Raw genomic sequence first — 26,187 nt, 5'->3', positions numbered from 1 at the left:
ACATTGTTGACTGACAAACTGACGACTATTGCACAAGATAGTATTATGGAAGATGTGTTATATAAAGACCTCCTATGTGATTAAAACAAATAAGAAAGAAACTAAAAGCTATTATAAGAAATTATTATTGTCGGGGAATTCTTTTTCATTAAACACAAATACTATGAAATATATTTCGATATTTGATTTATTTCTTTATCGATTCTTTTTTTTATATCTTTTCTTTTTTCCTCTTTGTCCATCCTTTCCGTTCTTCTTTTCTTTTTTTATGTTTTTGATTTTTTGTTGTTGTTTTTTTTTTTCTTTTTTTTTTTTATTTCTTGTTAAAACAAATTACTTGTACGAAAGGTGCAAAAAAAAAAGAGAGAAAGAGAGAGAGAGAGAAAAAAAGGAAAGCAAATAAGTTAAGCATTGTAGATTTATCGAATGTCGTATTCTTTAAAAATATTAAGATGACAATTGCACAATTTAAACGTTACAATCAATGTCGCTTTCAAATGACATCATCTGAGCTATCTCATTGGTTAAATTCCTCTGCAGTGACTGAGTTTATTAATGGAGCCATCTGTTGGCCATTTTAAAGTTTCAGTCAACGGTTCGACGCAGAGTTCAGTTAGCCTGAACGCAATCCCTTGCAGTCTCTATTTGCCCGTTAATGGGTAATGTTGTTTCAAGTGTTATTCGTAGTTTTGTGATTTATTCAGACAATTAACCAGGAAAGGTTTGATTTACTGAGTATAGCCGTAGACGGACATAATAAATTACATCTTGTGCTTTAGGTGAGTGTTGTGTCTGTGATATTTGTTCTTTTTTTTCTCTTTCTTTCTTTTTTCCTTTTTTTTTTTTTTTTTTCTTTTTTTTATCCTTAATAGTGTGTTACGAACGACGTGAATTATATATTATCTAAGAGGAAAAAAAGGGATAATGGGATGTCGAGTCGGTGGCGGGAAAGAGGGAGAGAATGAGAGAGTGAGAGAGAGAGAGAAAAAGAAAGAAAAAGAGGTGTATTGGCCTCGAATAGCATGTGCATGTATAATTCCACAAATTCTTTTTACTAGGTCCTTGAAAATACTCATACCACATATACAAGGAAAGATCAGTGAAAGATTAAATGTATCGATATGAAAAATCAAACTATGGATCAATTTTGCGGATCCAAATTTTGGGTGAGCTTTTTTATCGAGCTATATATTTGTATTTCTATATATGTATGTACATATATATATATGTATATATATATATGTATATTCATTGTCTTCTAAAACAATAGTTTTGTTTCGCGATAGTCTGACAAACACGAACGGTTTAATTATATATATGTATATTAATTAAATGAGATGATAAATATAATCAACATTTCCAACATTTATTTTGAGCGTGTAAGATTAAAATTGCATGTGTAAAAAGTGATATAAAATACGTTATATTTTATCTTTGTTTTTAAATACGATCTTATATGGTAAGAACTAATTTTTGATTAATCATAGAACGATTATATAATTTTTGTTTTCAATGTCATTTTTCATCCCTTTGATTTTATTTCCAAGTAATTATAAATCGTATAATTTATTTAAATTTATTCTTAAATTATTTTGAGGTAAATTGCAAATTTTAAATGTAAAATTTAAATGAAATTTTTGCCCATTCTAATAACACTATTATATTAAAAGAATTTTCAATATATATGTTTTATGTTAAATTAATTAGAAAAATTACAAATTAAAGTTAATCATTATTTTAGGATACTGATTTATCATGGAATACAGATGATCCAGATCTGACAGAATGCTTTCAAAAAACTGTATTAATATGGGTACCATGTGTGTTTCTTTGGTCTTTTTCTGTTATGGAAGCTTATTATATGTTGAATAGTAGAAGAAAAAATATTCCGTACACATGGTTATATATTTCTAAACAAGTACTTACAACAATATTAATTGTACTTACCATTGTTGATTTAGGAAGAGCTATATACAAAAGTTATTATGAGGCTGTATACAATGTAGATTACTATACTCCCTTTGTAAAGATCATTACTTTTGTAAGTATATTATTCTAAATGCCCTTATATATATATATATTTGTAAAATATTCTATTTTATATATTCTATTCTTTATATTTTTTTTTTTTTTTTTTTTTTTTTTTTATCTTAAAAAAGTTTAAAGATGAGTAATACTCAGACAGAAATTCCAAGTATAATATTTTCAATAATTCAATTATATTTTTATTTCAGATCCTAGCAGGAATTTTACTATTCTATAATAAAAAGTATGGAATGCGTACATCAGGATTACTATTTTTGTTTTGGTTTTTGCTTGTATTATGCGGAATTGTGCAATTCAGAACTTTATTAAGGCAAAATTCAAATGAAGTAGGTTTTCTTTCATTCTTTTTTCTTTTTTTCTCTTTCTTTTTTATAAGTTTATAAAAGTATAGATAAAATAAAATATTGTTTTTAGAAACCAACGTACCTGTTTGTATCATATATGATCTATTACAGTTTAGTAATATCAATGTTCCTATTAAATTTCATTGTTGATGCAGAGCCTAAATATTCGGAATATCCATTGGTAAGATTTGAATTTCTGAAAGAATTTATAAAACGATAAAATATGATAATACTTTCAAGATAAAAGCATATAAATATGGATGTTATTAATAAATAGATGGAAAGACCGTGTCCAGAACAAAATTCATCTTTTCCATCAAGACTTTCTTTTGCGTGGTTTGATGCTCTGGCATGGAAAGGTTTTAAAAAGCCTTTGGAATCTACAGATTTATGGTCTATGAATCCTGAAGATACGGCTTCTGAAATTGTTCCAAAATTTGATAGGCATTGGAGTAAAACTTCAAAAAAAGGAGATAAGTAAGTTTTACTATTTTTAGAAACAATTTTTGTTTGTTTGTTTGTATTTTAGTATGTTTAGTTGTATATGTAATACATGTGTATATTAAATGACAATACATACAATAAAATATAGGTAAGCACATGTAATTCAATAATAAATTATTTATTTATTTGGCTAACAAGGCTATTTTGGTCTTACTTTAGGTAAGCTTTGTAATAATACATGTTTTGATAGTCTTTAAAAAGATCTTGAAATAAGATTTTCTTTTTAGTGTACAAAATGCAAAAGCATCATTTAGAAAATCATCTGGTCAAGTTGATTTTGATAATGATCGTAAGAAAAAAGTTTCTTCTATTTTACCAGCACTTTGTAAAGCTTTTGGTGCCACTTTTTTATTTGGTGCAGTACTTAAACTTATACAAGATATTATGACTTTTATTAGCCCACAATTATTAAAGTAAGTACAATATAATTAAGATCTTCTAATTAATTATTTATGAATGCTGCTTCTACATAAATATTTATTTTTGTTTTCTTTTTTACAGATTACTTATTAGATTTGTAAGCGGTGGCGAACCATTGTGGAAAGGCTATTTTTATGCAATTTTACTCTTAATTACAGCTACACTTCAAACTCTAGTATTATCACAGTACTTTCATCGTATGTTTTTAGTTGGATTACGTATACGAACTGCACTGATAACAGCTATTTATAGAAAAGCATTGAGAATGTCAAATTCTGCCAGAAAAGAATCAACACTGGGTGAAATAGTAAATTTAATGTCCGTTGATGCACAAAGGTTCATGGATTTGACAGCATATATAAATATGATTTGGTCTGCGCCATTACAAATTATTTTAGCACTAACCTTTTTATGGGAGAAATTAGGTCCAGCTGTACTTGCTGGATTAGCTGTTATGATTGTTCTTATTCCTATAAATGCATTAATTGCAAATAAAGTAAAAACATTACAAATTCGGCAAATGAAAGACAAAGATGAGAGAGTTAAATTAATGAATGAGGTTCTTAATGGAATAAAAGTATTAAAATTATATGCTTGGGAGCCATCTTTTGAAGAACAAATACTACGCATTAGAAGGAAAGAAATACAAGTATTAAAAGAAGCAGCATATCTAAACGCAGGAACAAGTTTTATTTGGTCTTGTGCGCCATTTTTGGTATGTTAATTATGATATTTTATATTCTACAATAAACAACTTATTAAGTTGTTGTTGTTTTTTTGTTTTTTTTTTTTCAAATGAAAGGGCATTAATGTAAAATAAATTTTCAGGTTTCATTGGTATCCTTCGCTACTTATGTACTTATAGACAAAAATAATGTCTTGGATAGTGAGACTGCATTTGTTTCACTTAGTTTATTCAATATTTTACGATTTCCTCTTTCTATGTTACCAATGATGATAGGTAATATAGTTCAGGTAATGCCAAAATGAAATTACAACATAACAAAAATTAAAGTTATTATTTTAAATATAACTAATTAATACTATAATTTTAATAATATTATGTTTTTTTAGGCTTATGTTTCCATTAAACGTATCAACAATTTCATGAACACAGAGGAACTTGATCCTAATAATGTACATCATGATCAATCTGAATGTAGGTCAATTGTAAAATATTATATCATTTATTTCGTATATGAGAAATATGATTTTGATTTTATTTTTTAGTACATCCATTAATTATTGAGAATGGCAGTTTTGCTTGGGATATGGAAAGTAGTGATAAACCAACCTTAAAAAATATCAATATGAATATAGAACAAGGCCAGTTAGTAGCAGTAGTTGGATCAGTTGGATCTGGAAAGAGTTCTTTAATATCAGCTTTTCTTGGGGAAATGGAAAAATTAAATGGTCGTGTTAATACAAAAGTAAGTACTTAAATTACTTTGTTAAATAATGTAATTTTAATATTTCAAATTTTTTTTTTACTTATTATGTATATTGATAGGGTTCTATTGCATATGTTTCTCAACAAGCCTGGATACAAAATGCAACTTTGCAAGATAACGTTTTGTTCGGAAAACCTTTAAACAAAGCTTTATATAATCGAGTTATAGATGCATGTATGTTAGGTCCAGATCTTCAAATGTTACCTGCAGGAGATCAAACAGAAATTGGTGAAAAGGGTATAAACTTATCTGGAGGTCAAAAACAAAGAGTTGCTTTAGCCAGAGCAGTATATAATGAATCAGATATATATTTCTTGGATGATCCTTTAAGTGCTGTAGATGCTCATGTGGGAAAACATATTTTTGAAAATGTGGTAGGCCCTAGTGGTCTGTTAAAGAAAAAGACAAGGGTACACATTACACATGACATTGTCTATCTACCTGAGGTTGACAATATCTTTGTTCTTAAAGATGGTGAAATAACAGAAAGTGGAACTTACAAACAGCTTATGGACAAAAGGGGTGCTTTTGCTGAATTTCTAATGCAACATTTACAAGAAGGTATGCATCAATTTCCGTATAATTTTTAATGGCTTAAATAGGTCATTAATATAAAATTATATTTTTCCATGGGTCTTAGTTGGAAATCGTAAGTTAGTGAAAAAGTAATTACGAATTTTTTTCTATTCCTATTTATGCTATTCTTAAAATATTATGTTGCACTCGGCTTTAATATTTATTTATTAAAAGCAAAAGTATTTTACACATGAGTAGTAGCTTAGATTCACTAATTGATTTGTTAAAGAGTGTAAATTAAATCCATGATTGCAGTGTATATTATAGTATTATTATAACATCATTGTAAAAAAAAAAAAAAAAAAAATGCATGAAAAATTTTTCAAATACTTTAATTAATAATACTTATACTTAGCAGTGTTTCAAATCCTTTATTAAAAAGATAATATTTTATTGAGTATGTAGCAATATTAATTAACCTAATACTAAAATATAGTATAAATTGACCCTAAATTAGCTTCTTTTGGTTATGCCTTTATCGTTTTAATATTAATCAATGTTAAAATATATTAATTATTGTAAAATCGACCTGACAAATTTGGAACAGTGCACACTGATGATGGTTCGGATCCAGATTTACATGAAATTAAGCAGCAATTGGAATCAAAAATGGGTACACAAGAATTACAAGAAAAATTAACACGTGCTAGGTCAAGAATTTCAGAAAGTCAAAGTGAATCAGGCTCTATAACTGATAGAAGATCATTAAATGGTTCTTTGAAAAGGTAAGATAAATATTAAATAAAAGTTATATTTATATAAACATCTTTTATCATCTGCATAGGCAATATTCTACAGAAAGTCAGCAGTCTGGAAACTATTTAACTGGAAATAATATAAAGGAAAAAGGTGTATTACAGCCAAAGATAGGTGAAAAATTAATTGAAGTAGAGAAGGCTGAAACTGGCAGTGTAAGAGAATGAATCATTTTATATATATATATTATAAATAAAAATACTTTGATATTCGAAAATTTAAGATCCATTTCTAAATTAGGTAAAATGGAAAGTGTATTCTCACTATTTAAAATCTATTGGATGGTTCCTATCTATATCTACAATAGTTATGAATGCTGTTTTCCAATCATTCAGTATTGGATCAAATATTTGGCTGAGTGCATGGTCAAATGATAATATGACTTCTGCGGATGGTAAATCCATAAATGATGAAGCAAAACGAGACATGTATCTTGGAGTATATGGAGCTCTTGGTCTTGGACAAGGTATGTTACAAAAATTATATTAACTTCATATTTTATTTTATAAAGTTGACAGATAAGATTTCGTTTATTTCCTGTAAAAATTGAGTATTTTCACGGAAGTATATTTTATTCAGGTAAGCATTTTTATGTTGTGTTATCGTATATATTATTAATATAAATACAGAAGCCGATTATTTATTTGTGCCGCTAACAAAGTATAACTTTGACTCGTGCTGTTTTATAATTGTGTTGTACAAAAAGGGCATGTTCCTTTACGTATTTTTATGGGGATATTTATGTCCATATCAACCTAATACGAAAGTTATGCATTCTGAAAAAATTTATTTTGTCATTACTATATTAAATTATATTTCTCTTTTTATAACAGAGGGTTTTATTTCTTAATTATTCCAAAATTATTTCTAAAAACGTATTGCCACACATTATTCGAAAATATATGTTAATCAGATGTTAAGTTCTAAGTGTAGTGCGAGTGTGGTTTGCTGTGTCAATAAAGCATTCTTATAATACTTATATTATAAAACTTCTGCTTTCTAGTAGCATATGTTTGAACACAAATATGTTATTATTGATATCTATTAACTAAATCTATTTTTGCATGTGTCTTCTTTTATATCTTTTACTTAAAATATTTTCGATTTCTTATAACATAGAATAGAGACATTTAAATAAAAATTTAGATGTTTATAGAATATATGTTTGAAGCTTAATATTAAATATTAAATATGAGCATGAAGTAGCTGAATAACAAATTTCATCTACTTGTATATTAAAAAAAATATACAATATTCTTGCATAAGTAAAGATGGATGTATATACCAAATTATGGAAATCTATATTTCTGTGTTATTTTTAGTTAGAAACTATGTTTTTGTAGTTAATTTTGGAATTATTTTGCAACTGAAATATTATTATCAATAATATCAACAATTTGTTGCACAGACTTATGTTGGACTTTTCAAATTATTAACAAAAATGGTGTTTAAACCTTTAACATTTGAAAAATTAAATGTGTACATAAAGGCTTCTGTTTTCATTTTATGACAAAAATCGTACAGATATTTCTACATTCTGCGATAATACTTTCATAATTGGTATACTTATAATTGATATTATTTAAATAATTATATTATATAAAAAAAAAAATAATTATATTAAGAACTTTTAATACGCGATAATAATTGCATTTATTTCATACTACAATTCATTTGTTGCAATAAGTTACAATTAAATTTCAGCGACTTTTGTGATGCTTGCACAGCTGGCGTTGGTTATTGGCTGTTTAAGGAGCAGTAAATTGCTGCATTCAGAATTGTTATTTGCCACACTGCGATCACCTGTCGGATTCTTTGATACTACTCCATCTGGCAGAATATTAAATCGTTTTGGAAAGGACGTTGATGTAATAGACAACGTTCTGCCACCAAATATTAGGGCCTGGTTATTTTGTCTAGCGTCGGTATGTGAGATTTCAAATTAATCTCACAGAATAGATAAAGTTCTTTTTATTTTGTAAAAATTACACACCTATGTTGCTTAAAATATCACTACTAAGAATAATGGTCCACCAATGGGTACAAATGTAATTAATTTATAAAAGCAAAATGTAGGAAAACTGACATCTTAAGTTTTTTGTGGTTTTTCATTAATAGCTGTTTTGTTATAGATGTAATGGACTAATAGTAAAAAGAATATGTAGTAACAAATTATGTAGCTTTTAACTTTTGATAGAGTAATATTTAGTTTCTTCTGCTTTGTTCGGTCGCTATATAATTTATTGCTTTTACTATAACTTTGCATAATACAATTTGTTTTCTTTTCATTTGTAATGCACCTCTATTCATGTGTGATTGCAATCAGAAACTTACACATTATACTGGGCAGGTGATACGCTATAATCAAAACTGTTGTTCATTTTTTATGCCATCAAATTGATTATGAAATGACGTAAATGTTAATATAATTGTCAATTTAATGTCTACCAAAGTTGTCACCAATCATTGTAGGCCTGACAGTACTTGGAACGGCGTTTTTCGCGGCAAAGGGGATGGTAATCGCTTCCACGTGTCTCTTCCAGAAAACAATGTGCCATGTTCTTCACAACCCGATGTCGTTCTTTGATCAAACGCCAACTGGTCGCATTCTTAGTCGACTCGGTAAAGACACCGATGTTGTTGACAATATTCTACCAGCCATACTGCATTCTTGGATCTCTTGTCTCTTTCGGGTATGATATTTTTCACGTTGAAATTACAACGTTTAACAAATATTGATTCTTAAAAAATTATTACAAATGGAAATTTCTAATCAGTCAATATTATGTTGTTGACTTGGTATAAGCAATTGCTTGTTGATCTTAATGTGCTAATTGAGGTACATGTTTTCCATGACTTATCATTTTTTATCAAAGTTTACAAATATTTAATTTTAAAATCAATTCTTGAAATTTGCCTTCAGCTTAAGTATAATGTCTATAAAGTGTACTGGTATTCTTATTGCTATTATTTTACTTTAAATTGCTTGTATGGAAATCGATTATTTCTAATGTTTTAAATATCTTTTATTACACTTCGTGTATTTAATTTTATTATAATCATTTAGTGACAACTTCTGAGTTCAGTTGTTCAAATTAATTATTACAAACATCATCATCAGCTTTAAATTACAGAAAAATAATTCTAAAATATATTTTAAAATTAGGCCAATGAATTTATATCATATTGCATGTTGATTATTGATGTTTGGTTCTATGAGTTTTTCTTTTTATATTAAAGAAACAAATAATATTTATATAGATTGCATAATATTCAGTATAACTAGATTATAATAAAACTATATTTGTTCATAATACATAGTCACTTAATAATACTATTTGTTCGTATCTAAAAAAACAAAATTAAATTCTTATTTATTTGAATAAAAATAACTTGATTATTTTTGATATTATAAAACAGATAATATCAAAAATTATATAATAATATATATATATATATTTTTTTTTTTTGTATACCACATGTACATGTAATATGTACAAGTTAATTACTTGTTAATTATATATTTAAAAAAAATATATTTATTAGGTACATGGTAGATAAAATTTATTGGTTGTTCTGTACAGTTGAAATACATGTTTAGCAAATTTTTTTGCAAAAATACATTCAATTATTCCAAATAACTTCGAAACGTAATGCTTTATATGCTAATATATATAAGGGTGCATAAAAAGTTACTTCTATATTATCATATAAAAAATTACTAAATATATATATATATATATAAAGTCCATATATAGTACATTTTCAAATTATAGTAATATAATTTACTATTTAATTAACGCGCGCGTATATGTCGTATGTATGTCTATTTAGGAATATTTTCAATACATCCGAATTATCGTTTTATAAAATTAGTAATATTTATTTATAAATATATTTTATAACTGTTTATGGAAAAACAGTATGGAACTTGTTGATAATTTGATATTATTTTTAATATACTAAAGATGTCAGTTTCATTGAAGGAATAATGACTTTTTTATTAGATTCTACATTAGGACAAATCAATTGAATGAATACTTCTCACATTCATATATATTTTCTTTTGGGCGGGGGGATGTAATATTTATAGATTCATTATATTAATATACATAACAATTTCATATTTATTTGGTATTAATGATTGAAAATATATTTTGTTATGAATATTACTTAAATGAAATAATTATTTAATACTATTACTGTACGTACATATAAAATATAAGATATCATATATGATTATGATTATATATATAAAATGCATGTAATATCATAAAATATTCAAATATTATAAAACTGTCTAATTAAAATCAAATTCATATTCATATTTCATTTGTAAATATATCATGGGACACATCTTGAACTGACTGTATGTGCCAATATATTTAAAAAAAAAAAAAAATAATAATTTATTGTATTTTAAATGTGTAATTTTTTTAGCAATTAAGGTAATGGACACAATTATACAAGTAATGTATTTATTTAAAGGTAGTAATGCTTGTGCTTGTTATATTTTTAATACTGTATATTTGCTTGCACTGTTTTTACTGTCTTTTAGAAAGGTTTTTTTTCTTTTTTTTTTTTTTTTTTTTTTTTTTTTTTTTCAAATTCAGTAAAGGTAGTTCCCATTTTTATGAATTGATTTTTTCCAATCTCTCGTTCATATTGTGAAAACTTATATTTCCCATAAAGGCAATGTAATGAAAATATTCTTTGTTCTTAACAATTCATTTTTCTTTTTGAAAATTTTAATAATGTTAAATTAAAAAAAGGGAAAGATTTTTTAAATATTATATTATTTAAAAAAACAAATGTAATGCTGTCGTTCATAAAATATAAATTCATAAAATTGGAATTATCTGTGCATATGTTAATCTGTTCTTGAAAAATGTTTTCATTATACTTTGCATGTCACAGCAAACTTCACCCCCTCGCATAACATGAGACGAACAAGAATTAAATAAATCAAATGTTTGAAAAGTTATAAAGAAAAGAATATTTATTTTATGTCAAATCATTATTTGCATATTCATTATTTATAATGTGGCTTATAAAATTTTCAAAAATATTGTGTTCCAAGATATTGTTATAAAAATTTATTAATACTATCCAATGATTACAATTGATAAAATTCTATTTATTGAAGATAATGTAAACCTGTAATTTTTAAAAAATCTTATGTTTATGTAATATAGCATTGGATCCTTAAAATCGTTGACCATCTACAATATGGTTACAATGAAATCTATCAATGTCTGATGTTGTAGCGATGGCGAGTTTTTTCTGCGATTTGGCACCTCAGCTGGGTTGCTGGCTGGCTGCTCGCCAGATGCACATAATGATGCTGCGTGCTGTGATGCGTGCTCCATTGACCTTCTTTGATACAACACCTACTGGTCGTATTATCTCCAGGTTTGCTAAAGATGTCGACGTACTGGATACATCTCTTCCCCCACAAATTTCTGATAGCATCTATTGTCTTTTCGAGGTAATTTTTGGAAGAGATCTGAATCCAAAAAATTAACTTCTTGAATGTTTCATATTATTTTTATATAGATTTTCTTGAACAGGGACTCACAGAGTCTACTTCAATATCTTTAAATAGAAATTCAATATTTGTATATTATTTATTATATTTTTAGTTGAAAGCACTAGTACATATATACAGATATTTGGATTCTAACAAGATATATATTTTATACAATTATTCTATAATTACTTTCGATAATATAAAAATGTGAATAATGAAATTTATATATTATTAAGTTATTAGTTGTATTTTGCATTTTATGAATCGTAGTTTTATATGGATATTTATTTATGCAGTAGTTTTATATGCATATTTATTCTTTATAAAAATTAAATAAGTATAATTGTGTCCGTTTTATAAATGCTTATTGTGTGAATTCTATGTATTATAAAAAATTAAACATATTAGATGTGTTCCTGTGATGTACTATGAATGACAGGGCACAATTTTGAATTTGTATACATATATATATATATATATATATGTTTATATATATATATATATATGTATATATGTATATGTATATGTATATGTATATATGTTATATGTGTAATTACACATATATATTTATGTATGTATGTGAGTGAGTGTAAGAAGAATAATAATTGTGTTTAAGGTACATGTTGGTGGACCTATGGCATATATTTATCAATCGTGTTCTGCCATGTTATGGGTGTCTCGAAAGACATGGGTGTTTTATTTTATCAGATTGTGCATGTGTGATATTTCTATCTTTCTTATGTGAAATTATTTTTTTTTTTGCTTCGAATATCATAAATTATCCCCATAATATCCATAATATATTATAATTTAAATTTGTTGCTTTTATATATATTTTATGATCAATAGCTGGTTATATCTCACATAATAATAAATATTTTATTTTTATTTTTATAGAAACAAAATATATAAATTTAATTCTATTATTTTAAAATATATATTCCTATTACAGGTAATAGCAACTCTCTTCGTTATCAGCTTCAGTACTCCAGAATTTGTTTCTGTGATCATACCAATAGGATTAATTTATTACTTCATACAGCGCTTCTATGTCGCTACTTCGCGACAATTGAAACGTTTGGAATCTATATCAAGATCTCCTATATATTCACATTTTAGTGAATCTGTAACTGGTATGCAGATGTTTTCTACTACATATATTCCTTATATAAAAAAAAAAAAAAAAAAAAAAGTAAGTACATGAAAATTAGTACATATAGACATATACTTTAATTTTCAGGAGCTCAAACGATTAGAGCATTTGGTGTCCAGGATAGATTTATACATGAATCAGAAAGCAAAGTAGATTTTAATCAAGTTTGTTATTATCCTGGTATAATTGCAAATAGGTATATATATATATATATATATATATATATTTAATGTGTACTAAGTTTTTAATTAAAAATAACATAATTGTAATAATATATTCAACATATAATACAAATATTATAGATGGCTTGCAATACGGTTGGAGATGGTTGGAAATTTAATTATATTCTTTGCTGCATTATTTGTTGTATTAGGAAGGAATACTATTAGTGCCGGTATCGTTGGATTATCCGTCAGTTATGCTTTACAGGTAAAATTATTTTTATATCAAAAATATTTTACAATTATCACGTATTAAGTTATGTTATAAAAATATGATAAAATCGAATTATATATATATCTTTCCAGATTACACAAACTTTAAATTGGCTTGTACGTATGACTTCTGATGTAGAAACAAATATTGTAGCAGTAGAGAGAATAAAAGAATATGGTGAAACTCCTCAAGAAGCACCTTGGGTAAATCCAGAGAATGTTCCTCCAAAAGAATGGCCTGCAGATGGTTATGTTGAATTTAAGGATTACAAAGTCCGTTATAGAGAAGGATTAGATCTTATTCTCCATGGTTTAACATTTTCTGTTAAGGGAGGAGAAAAAGTCGGCATTGTTGGTAGAACTGGTGCTGGCAAATCTTCCTTAACATTATCTTTATTTAGAATACTTGAAGCAGCAAGTGGCAAAATCATTATTGATGGTATTGATATTGCTACTTTAGGTCTTCATGATCTTAGAACTAAATTAACAATAATACCACAAGATCCAGTATTATTTTCGGGAACTTTAAGAATGAATTTAGATCCTTTCGATCAACATACAGATGATGAAGTATGGAGAGCATTGGAGCGCGCTCATCTTAAATCTTTTGTTCAAAGTACTAACAAAATATATTTTTATAAATTTTTGCATATAGAAAAAATTTGATGCATAACCGTGTAACATTTTTTTTTTTTTTTTAATATTTCATTTTAGATTTATTCAATGGTTTGCTTCATGAAGTATCTGAAGGAGGTGATAATCTCAGTGTGGGCCAACGACAACTGATATGTCTAGCACGAGCCCTTCTTCGTAAAACCAAAGTTCTCGTATTAGATGAAGCAACAGCTGCAGTTGATTTAGAAACTGATGATTTAATTCAAAGAACAATTAGGGAAGACTTTAAGGATTGCACAGTTTTAACAATAGCACATAGGCTTAATACAATTCTTGACTCTGATAAGTATGTATTATATTCTTATTTGTTATATATTATTTCGTATATGAATAATTCATAAATGATATATTTTACAGAGTTATTCTACTAGATAAAGGACTCATTATTGAATATGATTCCCCCGAGGTGCTACTTCGAAATTCATCCAGTGCATTTTATAGTATGGCAAAAGATGCAGGGCTGGTAGCTTAATAATTACATATACATCACAATAATTTGATAGACTATCAAACAAATAAAACAGAGGTTTTATTAAATAAATCCTCCAATCAAAGAAAGAAAATGCATTGATAAAAAGCTGTGAACAAATTATAATCATTATAATTTACACTATACTATTATCTATATATAGATACGTTCAAAATATTTTTTAAGGGAAATTTAATATCATACTTAATCAATGTCAAGCACAGCTTAATTTTTTAAATAGTTTAGATACATGTTTGTTATTTAAAATTACTGCCATTTTTAGTAGTGCATGATGCACTTAATGGAAAAAAATCTACTTATAGAAACAATTATTGCTACAACATTTTTCCTATTTTAGCACAAAAGATAATTATTTCTAGAATTAATATTATTTATTATTTATGTGTTTACCAATTTTTTTTTGCAGCTAATTTCTAAGAAAGGTTTCAACATTGAATTTGAAGCAGAATTAATTCCGCCAACATACGTAAATAATATAAAATTCTGTTATGTAAATTAAAGTTCATCTGTCAAATTACTTATATAAAAAAAAAAAAAAAAAGAAAAAAAAAGTTATAATAAGAAAAAGAATAATATTTCGATAGCAAAAATTTCATTTCTAATTTATTATTCTTGCAAATTGATAAATTTTATACAGTATCTAACAGATTTTACATTTATAACAATTGTAATTTATCAACAAGCAACATATAGCATGCTTAGTTTCATGTGATCGTAAGAAGTTTAATTTGTTATTATTACTAATATAAAAGAAAAAAAAAAAATATATATATATATATATATATACATATATATATATACATATATATGATATTAGGATCGATACCAATATAATTCTCTTATAACTATACTTTTGTGGCAAATAAACTTTAATTTACTAACGAATTTTGTCTATGCAAACAGTGATAGTTCATATTTGCACTTATAAATTGATTAACTATTTTCTTTTATACTATATTTTGTGTGATTGATAAATGATGAATGCTTTGCATATATTTACTATTAAATCCATCCAGTGCCACATTCTATCAAAACTATTCAAATATTAGCAATAAATGAATAAACTAAAATACTTTGTTATATGTGCAGTTCAAGTTTAAAAGTGTGGCATTGGAAGGATATAAAACTACAACAATGCAAAACAAAATGTTTATTTTCTTGTAAGCCTGTGAAATTATTGAAAAAAAAAACCCTGTATGTGCGTTAAATTTTGTAGATTAAATTTATACATTTCTTTATTGCAGAATAATTTACGTATTATTTACTATATAGCATTTATGTACGAGATTAGATATAACAAACATTACAATGCATTTAAAATACCTCAAATAACATTCTTTAAACTATAAGTGAATTAGAGGGATTAGAATCGAATTAATTTTTAACATTATTTCAATAAATATAAAATAGTTCTTTCTATGTTTGATACAAATTTTTAATGCAATTATTGTTAACAAATTTAATGAATTTATTAAATCAATTAAATCAATATTTATTGAATGAATATTATTAAAGAAATATTTATTATAATTTTATTATATCCCCTACTTCCATAAACATTGGAATTGTAATTATATATTATTCTTTTGTGGCAAACTCTCACATTAACAAGTTTATTATACATTTTATGTATACATGTGTGTATATATATATATATATATATATATACATATACATACATACACATACACACATACATGTAATGTAACGTGATAATATTTTTTATTATACAACAATTCCTTTTTACATAACATTAACATAAAAAAAAAGTCAATTTATTGCAAAGTATAGTTCTACGTATAATAAATTCTGCCTTAAAGTAATGTATAAACGTGATTATAGTTATCTTCCTCATGATTTAAAATAAGATTATAATTATAAGGAATTAGATGTAACATAAAAAAAAAAAAATCACATCTGAATTTGTTACCGAACAGAACGGGTAAAGACCGTAGTGATTAACTTTATTTATGGTTTATTCAAGAAATGAACATAACTTGCCACAATGTTAAATCTATGCTCGAACTCGAAGCACAGACTGTGATGTTGCATTATATTTTATTGAAACCTCTGTTATGTGAATAGATAAAATCATTTTCAGAATATTTATTTTCAATTTCTATATTATGAGTCATATATACCGTGAACTTTACATTACATATACCTTGTGCAAGCAGCAAAAAAAAAAATCTTCATAAATGGATCAATTTGTTTAACGATATTGATAATTATCATGATGATAATAATAATAACGATGATGATAATAATGTAATAGGAAGTTACATATTCAAATAGTTGTAACAAGGAAATACGAATATCAATTTAACTTATACGTTATGAGAAATAATGCATTGATTATGCAGTTTTGAAATAGCAGGCCTAGTCTACCTTAATCATTCGATAAATATGTATATAAAACTCAGGATGAAAGTACTTTATTTACAATGTATTGTTACAGGAAAGATAAAACACACACATACACACACACACACACATACATACACACACAATTTGTGTACTACTTTTTAAAATAACAAGCACTTATATACTATCTATAATTCTATATAATAACGCGAAGAAGGAAAAAGTGCTTTCTCGTAATAAATATCGTATTAATTATCAACTTATTAATCATCTCCTACGAATGTGTAATTCGTTTGAATGAACATATTATTTTTGTCTATGTTTTGTTTATTAATTAAGCTAATAATTATGTAATAATGCATACTTACTTATAATATAAAAACAATATATGAAAGTAAATGTCAGCATTTTTAACATAAATTATAAAACAATTGTTAACACTAATTCAAACATTTCTTACAATTTTTTTTTTTGCACTTACCTTCAAGGATACGATTAGATTAAATGTGCAATTAAATGCAATTACATTCAATTTAATCTTAAGTGCGATTAATCTTGTACACTAATATATATGTTACTATAAGTAAAATGTGTTGTGTGTATGTATGTGTGTATGTGTGTGTGTGTGTGTGTTTGTGCGTGTGTGTTGTTACGTATCATAAAAACACACCAACATAAAAAAAAAAAAACGCATGACTAGTGCATTGCACGAAAATATATATACGATCGCGTGATGTGTAATTTCAAAATTCTATATTTTATGAAACAGTTATAGTTCATTATATATATCGTCTAATTTCTCATTTCAATTTTCTCATCTATTAAATAACTAACTATTACACTATTTTCACGTTCGATGTAAATTGAGATATATATATATGTATGTATGTATGTATGTATGTATGTATGTATGTATGTATATATATATATATATTTAGTTCCTTGAATTTACTTATAATCACATAATCGTAGTGAATACAAAAAATAGTTTATTTTGCTTATCTATTCCACATTGTAAATTGATACTTCATTAATCTTTGCATCTTACAATAGTTAAAAAATATAATAAACCGCATAGTATTTGGTTTATAAGAAAACTATTAATACTTTTAATACTTCTAAAACTTATAAGAAATAAAGGATTAATAAATTTAATAATTACAATAAATATTTCTTTCAATTGTCTATAAAGGAGCCACAAAAGCAGAAAGTACATCATGATTTTGATTTATTAAAGACAATAATTATAATTAAATCTAAGACTGCTAACAATTTAACAAATTTGCATAATGAACACGACGCAATTGTTTATCAAATACTGAATATTTTTTGCAAGAATATATTACAATATAATCGTATATAAATGGAAAACAAAATTAAGGTAAACATTCTTTCTTAAAAATACATATTTTTTGAATATGAAGAAATTATATTTATAGATTTATTTATGTGTATGTATATGTACACATATATGTTTCTTGTGGAGATATGACTTGCAAAATAATAAATATAACATCAAATTTTTCTTTTTTTCTTTTTTTTTTTTTTTTTTTTTTTTTAATAATCTTAGGAAATAATTTAATCAGAATATTTTGTAACATTATTACAAAATATATTCATTATATTACCTACACTTCTTACATCTACATAAAAATTATATAAATTATAATATTATACTAGTAGATATATTTGAAAAAAAAAAAAAAAAAAAAAGAATAAAAATGGATTTATATCTTATGAAGTTATAAGAAGTGTTAGGATCATAAAAGTAATGTCATATAGAAAGAATTTCTTATAGAAATAGTCATACAAAATAAATTACCAATATACAAATTTCAATTTTATTGCAATGTATTACGCATAGCTCCACAGTACAAATAAAAAAAAATATTAATTAGTTCCGGGGGAAAAAAAGGTTTTTACAAATGTATGAAAATATTACCATTACTTCTTCAATACATATACCAAATAACATTAAATAACAATATATTTTTAAAATTTGCGAGGCTCCTGTAATCATCTAAAGATTGAAACTAATTGAATATATTGCATACACACAAAAATGTATATAACTCAGGTAGATACATTTACGTATGTGTTTATGTACATTAGTACTAGTAAATTTTTTTAATTGAGTGTTAACTTATAAGATAACATATTTTATACTAACTCTAAATCAAGCATTATTTATCTTTTTTACTTAATTCATCTTTTGAACGATCTTTGATAGATCGTTGTTTTTTATCATTAACTAATTGAGCTTCCATTTCACCTGAAAAACCGAATTCATTTACTCTTGAATGATCAGTCTTATATATCCATCTCTGATATAAAAATATAAAGAAAACTATATCATCCCGGAAGCAACCAATTCTATAAAGTGTTGGCATTTTTATAACAAATGCAAAGATATCATCAATGAAAGTATTAAGGAATTTATATGACATCATACGCCAAGGAAGATGGGCCACACTTTTAAGTTTATAATTTATAAATAATTGTGGTGTCATCATGATAAAGCCAAAAGTTAATAAAAATCCATATAACATACTCAGTATCCAAGAATACCATCCCTTATGTTCTAGATACATTAAAGAATAAATTGCATAACCTCCTATGAGTGGAAAAAGAGCCCATGACAGATATTTAAATGCATGTCTATCGTACTCTTTCGTGGAAGATTCCACATATGAACCTTTATCATGGAAGGATATTTTCGGAAAGACATTAAATATTCTTGATTCTCTATCAACAGTAATATCTATGACTTTGTTAATTTTCCATATTTCAATACACAAACCTATAGCACAACTAATACGAACTACTGTATTTGTTTCATTGTCTAACACATAAAGTAGAATAACAAGTGATTGAAAAACATTGAAAAAGACAGATCGTACTGATAATCCTTCCAAAGATTTACGATTATTCCAAAATTGAATATCTAGAAATAGATAAATTAGAATTAATAAATCATAAGTATAAAATATGTAGATTAATATTAACTCACCATTTTTAAATGCTAAAAATTCAAATACACTATGTAAAATTGATACAATTATAGTCAATCCCAACAAATAAGGATTTGTTTCTAATAATGTTTCTTTTAAAGTGTCTTGATCCGTATCATCTTCGTCAGACGTATCTCCTAAAGAAATAAAAAAAGTAATTCAGAGTATTTTTTTCAGATTTAATTAAAAATTTTCACAATGCTTATATTATTACATACCTAAAACTGAAGATGACCATTTGTTTCTTATAGATTGAGCTGCATAGATTTGCCATTTGAATAATGAAAGAGGTTGATATAGCAATCTAAGCTCTAATTCTTTTACACTATTGTTTAATGGTTGATAATCACGTTGCATATTCCAAAAATCATTCATATATATAACTGGTGTATAATATGATTTTCCAGGCAGGAAATTTATATCTACATATATTATTCACAAATTAATTTTAGTGATATTCATAATTGTTTGTTTTTCTATTATATCATAATTTATAAATATTACTCACATTCATCTAAAGGTTGTGGTACTTGTCCATACATCCAATTTGTTTGATCAGTTACTAAATTAACAGTTAAATTTGGATGCCAATGTGAGACATATTCTTGATCCATTATCTCTGCTTTCTATCAAGATAAAAATTTATATTAAAAATTTTATCTTTTCTATGTTCACAATACTCATTAAACATTGGAAGAAATCTATTTACTTACTTGTATTTCTTCTTTAGTTGCTGTTGTTTCGCCAGTTAATAAATTATGTCTTTTTTGATATTTAATTTTTTTGAATTTATTTAACATCTTTTTTCTATACGACATATGATCACCGGCATAAACATTTTTGCCGGCTTTAGGATTTGGAGATTTACCAGTTTTAGTAATATATACATGAAGATAAATAGAACCATTATTTTGTAATTTATCTGATGGAGTAAAAGTATAATGCAGATTTCTAGAACCATCATTATTTTGTCCACTATACCAATCTCCATAAATCAATCCTTGTTCTAGCCATATTAATGCTTTTGGATCATCAAATTTAAAATCTTCAGCTTCGGACAAGTAAATATGTAGATCAAATGATGTTCCATTCTCAAATATATTTACGGCTTGTAATTTTGGAACATTATTGCCATTATTAAGTGATGCAGAATTATTGTCTGGTTGATTACGCTTTAATAGAAAACTGATGAAATAAACAATCAGTGCTCTAATGATTAAAGATTTTAATATTGCAAAAAAGGATTCTAAACGGGTAGGTTGATATTTCTTTCTTTCTTCTTCTACCTCTGCATTGATCTGTGAAAAATATAAAATTCAGAATTATTATCTTTTCTATTATCTGTAATAAAAATATATATGTATATAAGAAGAAAGAAAAGGATAAGATTTTTCTATAATTACAATCATATAATAAATTTAAAGCATATTATTTTCATATATAATAAATAATATTTCTTTTAATTCTGATTAATATATTACACATTTTACAGACAATAGATATTCTCATTCTAAATACAAATTTTTTGATAAATATCCATAATATGACGTCGTCAAATGACAATGACTTTAATATTATTTGAATGTAATGATAATATATATTTGATAAATTTTTAACGTACATCTCTTTCTTCATTATTTGATTCGGTCGAAACTACATCACCATTTTGCTGATCATTATCCATCTTTTTTTTAACATCTACTTCTAGCTGATCACAATCGTCATCGATATTACCCATCATCGCAGATAAAGTCTTAATGAAGATTAGAATCTTCCTTCTGCATAAATCTATGATTTGTATACTACTGCTATCTGGTATTAGTTTTCCGTACTAAACTTAGCACACAAATACACATATACACGCATACACATATTTGTATAAAATATGCTGAGTCAAAAATGTCGTCAATGTGTCACACAGACAAGATAAGTATATTATTTTAACGTAACATTAATTTTATATCGAATATATGATCACGGAAGCATAACAAAATACTAAATACTAAATAATGCTTTAATACATGTTAGCAAACCTTCATCATAAAATTATTTATTTATCACTAATATTTGCTTTAAATTATTTGTCTCTATTTAACAATCTAATGTTGTTAGACCTGAATTGTATAAAATATTATTACTAACAGAACTTAATGCTATTGCAAAACCAATATTTGGTTTGTTTATCGCGTATACATATATATATATATTTATATATATATATATAATTTTTATTTTTTATTTTTTCAAATACCTTTGTATAAATACGAATATATAAAAAACATTGTACATTTATTTATTTATTTATTTATTTATTTTATTTTATTTTATTTATTTTTTTTTTTCCATTTATATTACGACATATTGTTGGTTATTTAGTGACGGCATTATATAATGTTTGTACCTATATAGGTATAATTTTTGGTTTTTATTTCATATTTTTGTTACCAACTATCACAATGTATAAATGTTGGCATCTTTTAATATTTAGTATCTTATTTTATTTATATTTTACAAAAATTCATTTACATGTACATATGCTCATATAATTATTTAATTCCTTTCTCTATAATATTTTAATATTTCTGATTAAACATTTAAATCAATTTTTCCAATTAAAAACATATAGGTTATATTTTTTACATTTTGTATTTTCAATATACATACGATATACATATATACGAGTTTAAAAGTATTTCTAAAGATAATAAAACGTTCGAAGAAGAGATAAAACGTTTTAAGAAATGAGAAAGATGGAAAAATGATTATATTATGTGATATATGTGATAAAACAAATCTCTTATAATGTTTTTCTCAAAATTTCGAGGATTTTTAATATGTTAAAGAAAAACTTAATGCTTTCACGGCAGTTGTTATGTTATAATGTGATCAGCCGCTTACGGTGTCTCACGTCTGTATGATATCGGTTTTCATGACAACTTTGTATCGAATTTGATATCTTATGTTTATTTAGAGTAAAGGACGACAACATAGGATTAACATAATTCATCATTAATAGTAAACATTTGAATCTTCTTCTTAGTTGAAAGAAATCATTTATACAATTCATATCAAACTGTATAAAGAATATTATTACTCATTGTTTACAAAATTGACATTCATAAAAATCTGACATATTAAAATACATTAGAATGATAAGAATGAGAAAAGTATATGCTGACCTATTATCAGATATATTGATATTGATAGTGATAGTGATAAAACGTCAAATCGTAATGACGAAGATAGTGAAAGTGATATTTATGTTAATATCGTTCGATGAGTTTCTTTGCGAAACTTTTTCGATGACGAAAGTTATAATGACAATGATTTTGACGAGAATAGCGAATGCATGAAAAATGATTTTTTTTTTTTTAAGAGAATCAGATGTAAAAACAATATCTGTAGATTTAACAAATATAAAGTCATATTTAGTTCTCATTATGAGAGATAGATTTTATAGACATACTCATTAAGGAATCAAATAGGAATTATTATCAAAACAATTCAAATAATAACATGAATAGAAATAAAGTATGGACTGATATAAGTATTATTGAAATGAAAAAAAATTTATTGGTCTTATCATTCCAATGAGATTCGTGTGGAAGTTAAAAGAAAATATTATATTTGTCTACCAATCCATTACTTTATATTCCAATTTTTGGCAATGCAATGATCAGAGAATGATTTCAACAGATATATTGATATTGACATTTTAGTAATAATGAATACTGTAAAAATAGACTCAAACAAAATTAAACTTATAATTTTATAGTTTTTAATAGTATACAAATCAGAGAGAGAATTGTTCCTTGATGAAAGCATTATATTATGGAGAGAAAAACTATTATTTTACAAATACAATCCTATAAAAATTATAAAATATGGGTTATTGATTAAAGCATGATCTGTGAAAGTATCATGGAATACATTTGCAATTTAGAAATATGTTGTGTACAAGAAAGTAAATGTATATTAACAATATCTTCTTAAATTCTTTTATAAATTTATAATATCATATTATCATATGGACAATTATTATAATAGTGTTAAAGTTGCACAGCAATTATTGCAAAGTAAAACAATATTTTGTGGAACTTTATAAAGAAGTAGAAGTGTGTCAGATTATTTAAAAAATTTTAATTTAAATGAAAATAAAACAAAATTTTATAAAAAGAATAATATTATGGTTCAAGCATGGAAGAGAAAAAAGAAACTTTTATATATGATATTTACCATTCATTTTGCAACTATGATTTGAAAGTATATGTCATAAAACAAACAAAAGAATAAAAAAGCCAACTAATAGAATATAAAAAATATATGAAAGGAATGGATTGGACTGACCAAGATTTTTCGTACTCAATTCTTACTTCGTACTTCAATTTTACGTAAAACAAAAAATAGACAAGAAGATCAATATTATATTTAATAAACTGTGAATTATTTAATTCTTATTAAATTTATAAGAAAGAATTGGAAAATAAGATAATTATTAAAAAGTTTCTATTAGAAGTTGCTCATAAATTACTGAACTTCAGTCCCGAAATAGATGAGTCACAAATGAGTAAGTCAAATGTCTATAGAGACATATTATAGGATATATATATACATATATATATATATATATATATATATATATATATATATATATATATATTGTCCATTAAATTAAGTTTTTAAATAGGTACTTCATACATAAAAAGAGTTATAAAATATTATCCACAAGATAGGTTGTTTACTAATATGAGGAAGCATAAAATAAGTAAAATAATAGTACAAGGCGCCATAAAATATCTTAGAAATGCCTGCAGAGTATACAGTGCAGCAAAAAAAAAGAAGTTCAACAGCATACATATGTTTTTTTTTGTAACATTCCACTTCATGGAGGCAAATGTTTTGAAAAATATCATATATTACTAAAGTATTAAATTAATAAAAAATATTTATTAATGATAAAAAAGTATTATTATTATCTGTTAAGATTTATATAATAACAGTTTTAATAATTTATTATGACAGTCAGTGTTATCACAATAATCGCAAATAATGAAAACTGCAAACACCTAACCGTGAAAGTGTTAAGGAAAGAACAAAAATAATTATAAATTTATGAGTTGTTCTTAAAAATATTAAATTTAAATTTATACATATTTACATGAATTTTATTTATAATAGTATATTACTTTAAATCATATAAAAATATACTTATTAAATAGATTCGTAGCGCAAATTATTAAATTTATTCTGTCCACCTATGTGAACAATGTTGATTTGTACATACATAATATAATCTCATTTCTTCCTCTGCTCTCCTGGTTTGAGCTTGGAAAAATACAGCTTCTCTGTGATTACATTTAGGACAGGGATGGTCCTCTGTTCTTGGTAAAGTAGGATCAGATATAACATCAGCAACGATGTGTGTCAATTCACTAAGGTTAAAAATGACAATATAAGAAATTTATGAAATAATAGATAATGTAATATAATCGTGTATTATTGATACGGGTTAATACATACTCAATTTCGTGCATAATTTTGTTTACATATATACAATTACTATCAGCTAATTGTTTAAAATCACAATTCCTGCACTGTAAATATAATTTTTTTAAGGTTAAGTTCTCCATCAGTTCTTTAATGATACGATATTATTGAATTTTTAATTAACAAATACTAACCGCATACATAAGCACTTTGTTTTCCTTATCTTCCTTTGGATATAACATATTATTACATTCTTGACAAAATCTAATACCAACAAATCCAGGACCATCATCGTGCGTATCGTATCCCGTCATTTTTGACATCACTATCAAAATGTTTTATGAAATAGAATAATAAAGATATTTCTTAACAGTTTCACTTCATTCGCACTTTACATGAAACATAAAATTTAGTTGCACGTCTCATTCGTATTCATAAAAGTTCGTTATAAGATTAAACAATTTGATTACTAGATGGCATCTATTCGTTTGGTAAGTTTATGTCTGCTTCAGTTTGCTTCAGTTTTCTGTTCCTTTTATATGATTTTAATATAGCTTTTTTTTCAGATTTAATTAATTTTCATGACCAATCAGAAATAAACAATTTTTGAACAAGAAGATTGGTTAAACGTAGATAAATGCACAAATGTCCAATTAAAAGTGACGAAGTTCATTCTGATTGGTCCATATATTTTTTCATTTACATATTCAGTAATAAATAATATTATATTTAGAAGAATTAACTTTTTATCATTTGTTATGACTTAACAAAATTATATTTCAATTTATAAATAATAATACAGGTATATATAATATATTATTTGGCTATATTATATATACATTCAAAAATTAACGTATTTTCCATAGCTGTTTAATAAGATTTTTCATTGGTAAATTTCAAATTGATATCTTTGCGCAACAAATATTGTTTATAATGTCCATATATA

The 26,187-nt window shown here is 25.2% G+C and overlaps 3 protein-coding genes across 10 annotated transcripts; 1 reads left to right on the top strand and 2 right to left on the bottom strand.

Annotated features, from left to right (window-relative positions):
- The first annotated feature begins 576 nt into the window (after positions 1 to 576).
- LOC124956410 (multidrug resistance-associated protein 1) lies at positions 577 to 18,312 on the top strand. 8 transcript variants are annotated; one of them, XM_047512187.1, is made up of 24 exons: positions 577 to 779; positions 1,059 to 1,166; positions 1,742 to 2,041; positions 2,235 to 2,372; positions 2,461 to 2,571; positions 2,668 to 2,867; positions 3,033 to 3,053; positions 3,122 to 3,307; positions 3,396 to 4,029; positions 4,143 to 4,289; positions 4,389 to 4,473; positions 4,545 to 4,744; positions 4,825 to 5,326; positions 5,406 to 5,414; positions 5,889 to 6,066; positions 6,126 to 6,252; positions 6,338 to 6,563; positions 11,365 to 11,585; positions 12,580 to 12,760; positions 12,868 to 12,976; positions 13,083 to 13,209; positions 13,308 to 13,830; positions 13,929 to 14,175; positions 14,247 to 18,312. In XM_047512187.1, the coding sequence occupies exons 2-24, from the start codon at positions 1,122 to 1,124 to the stop codon at positions 14,359 to 14,361; spliced, it is 4,632 nt and encodes a 1,543-aa protein (XP_047368143.1). In that variant the 5' UTR covers positions 577 to 779; positions 1,059 to 1,121; the 3' UTR covers positions 14,362 to 18,312. The 8 variants fall into 8 exon arrangements, with proteins under 8 accessions (XP_047368143.1, XP_047368141.1, XP_047368142.1 ...); XM_047512185.1 differs by lacking the exon at positions 11,365 to 11,585 and adding an exon at positions 8,570 to 8,790; XM_047512186.1 differs by lacking the exon at positions 11,365 to 11,585 and adding an exon at positions 7,802 to 8,022 and having other exon boundaries at positions 578 to 779.
- A 258-nt stretch (positions 18,313 to 18,570) lies between these two features.
- Positions 18,571 to 21,536, bottom strand: LOC124956411 (cleft lip and palate transmembrane protein 1 homolog). The gene is made up of 6 exons (XM_047512194.1): positions 21,376 to 21,536; positions 20,468 to 21,052; positions 20,263 to 20,380; positions 19,973 to 20,176; positions 19,754 to 19,891; positions 18,571 to 19,687 (listed from the first exon to the last, which is right to left on the bottom strand). The coding sequence occupies exons 1-6, from the start codon at positions 21,493 to 21,495 to the stop codon at positions 18,927 to 18,929; spliced, it is 1,926 nt and encodes a 641-aa protein (XP_047368150.1). The 5' UTR covers positions 21,496 to 21,536; the 3' UTR covers positions 18,571 to 18,926.
- A 2,865-nt stretch (positions 21,537 to 24,401) lies between these two features.
- Positions 24,402 to 25,892, bottom strand: LOC124956473 (DNA-directed RNA polymerase II subunit RPB9). Its single transcript, XM_047512322.1, has 3 exons — positions 25,436 to 25,892; positions 25,275 to 25,348; positions 24,402 to 25,186 (listed from the first exon to the last, which is right to left on the bottom strand). Exons 1-3 carry the CDS (start codon positions 25,562 to 25,564, stop codon positions 24,997 to 24,999), a joined length of 393 nt encoding a protein of 130 aa, XP_047368278.1. The 5' UTR covers positions 25,565 to 25,892; the 3' UTR covers positions 24,402 to 24,996.
- Positions 25,893 to 26,187: the final 295 nt, after the last annotated feature.

The sequence above is a fragment of the Vespa velutina genome, chromosome 22 (assembly GCF_912470025.1).
Source record: "Vespa velutina chromosome 22, iVesVel2.1, whole genome shotgun sequence".
NCBI lineage: Eukaryota > Metazoa > Arthropoda > Insecta > Hymenoptera > Vespidae > Vespa > Vespa velutina.
Note: the sequence above shows the minus strand (reverse complement) of the source record. Positions and strands in the feature narration are given on the sequence as shown.

Excerpts from the sequence above, each read along its gene's own strand:
- LOC124956410 (XM_047512187.1), top strand. The coding sequence starts at position 1,122 with ATGAAAAATCAAACTATGGATCAATTTTGCGGATCCAAATTTTGG. Across the intron at positions 2,868-3,032 it reads ACTTCAAAAAAAGGAGATAA|GCTATTTTGGTCTTACTTTA; the intron begins GTAAGTTTTACT and ends TTGGCTAACAAG. Across the intron at positions 12,761-12,867 it reads TTTTAGTGAATCTGTAACTG|GAGCTCAAACGATTAGAGCA; the intron begins GTATGCAGATGT and ends TTTAATTTTCAG.
- LOC124956411 (XM_047512194.1), bottom strand. The coding sequence starts at position 21,495 with ATGATGGGTAATATCGATGACGATTGTGATCAGCTAGAAGTAGATGTT. Across the intron at positions 21,053-21,375 it reads CAAATAATGAAGAAAGAGAT|ATCAATGCAGAGGTAGAAGA; the intron begins GTACGTTAAAAA and ends TATTTTTCACAG. Across the intron at positions 20,177-20,262 it reads ACCACAACCTTTAGATGAAT|ATATAAATTTCCTGCCTGGA; the intron begins GTGAGTAATATT and ends TAATATATGTAG.
- LOC124956473 (XM_047512322.1), bottom strand. The coding sequence starts at position 25,564 with ATGTCAAAAATGACGGGATACGATACGCACGATGATGGTCCTGGATTT. Across the intron at positions 25,349-25,435 it reads ACAAAGTGCTTATGTATGCG|TGCAGGAATTGTGATTTTAA; the intron begins GTTAGTATTTGT and ends TTATATTTACAG. Across the intron at positions 25,187-25,274 it reads AAAATTATGCACGAAATTGA|TGAATTGACACACATCGTTG; the intron begins GTATGTATTAAC and ends TTTTAACCTTAG.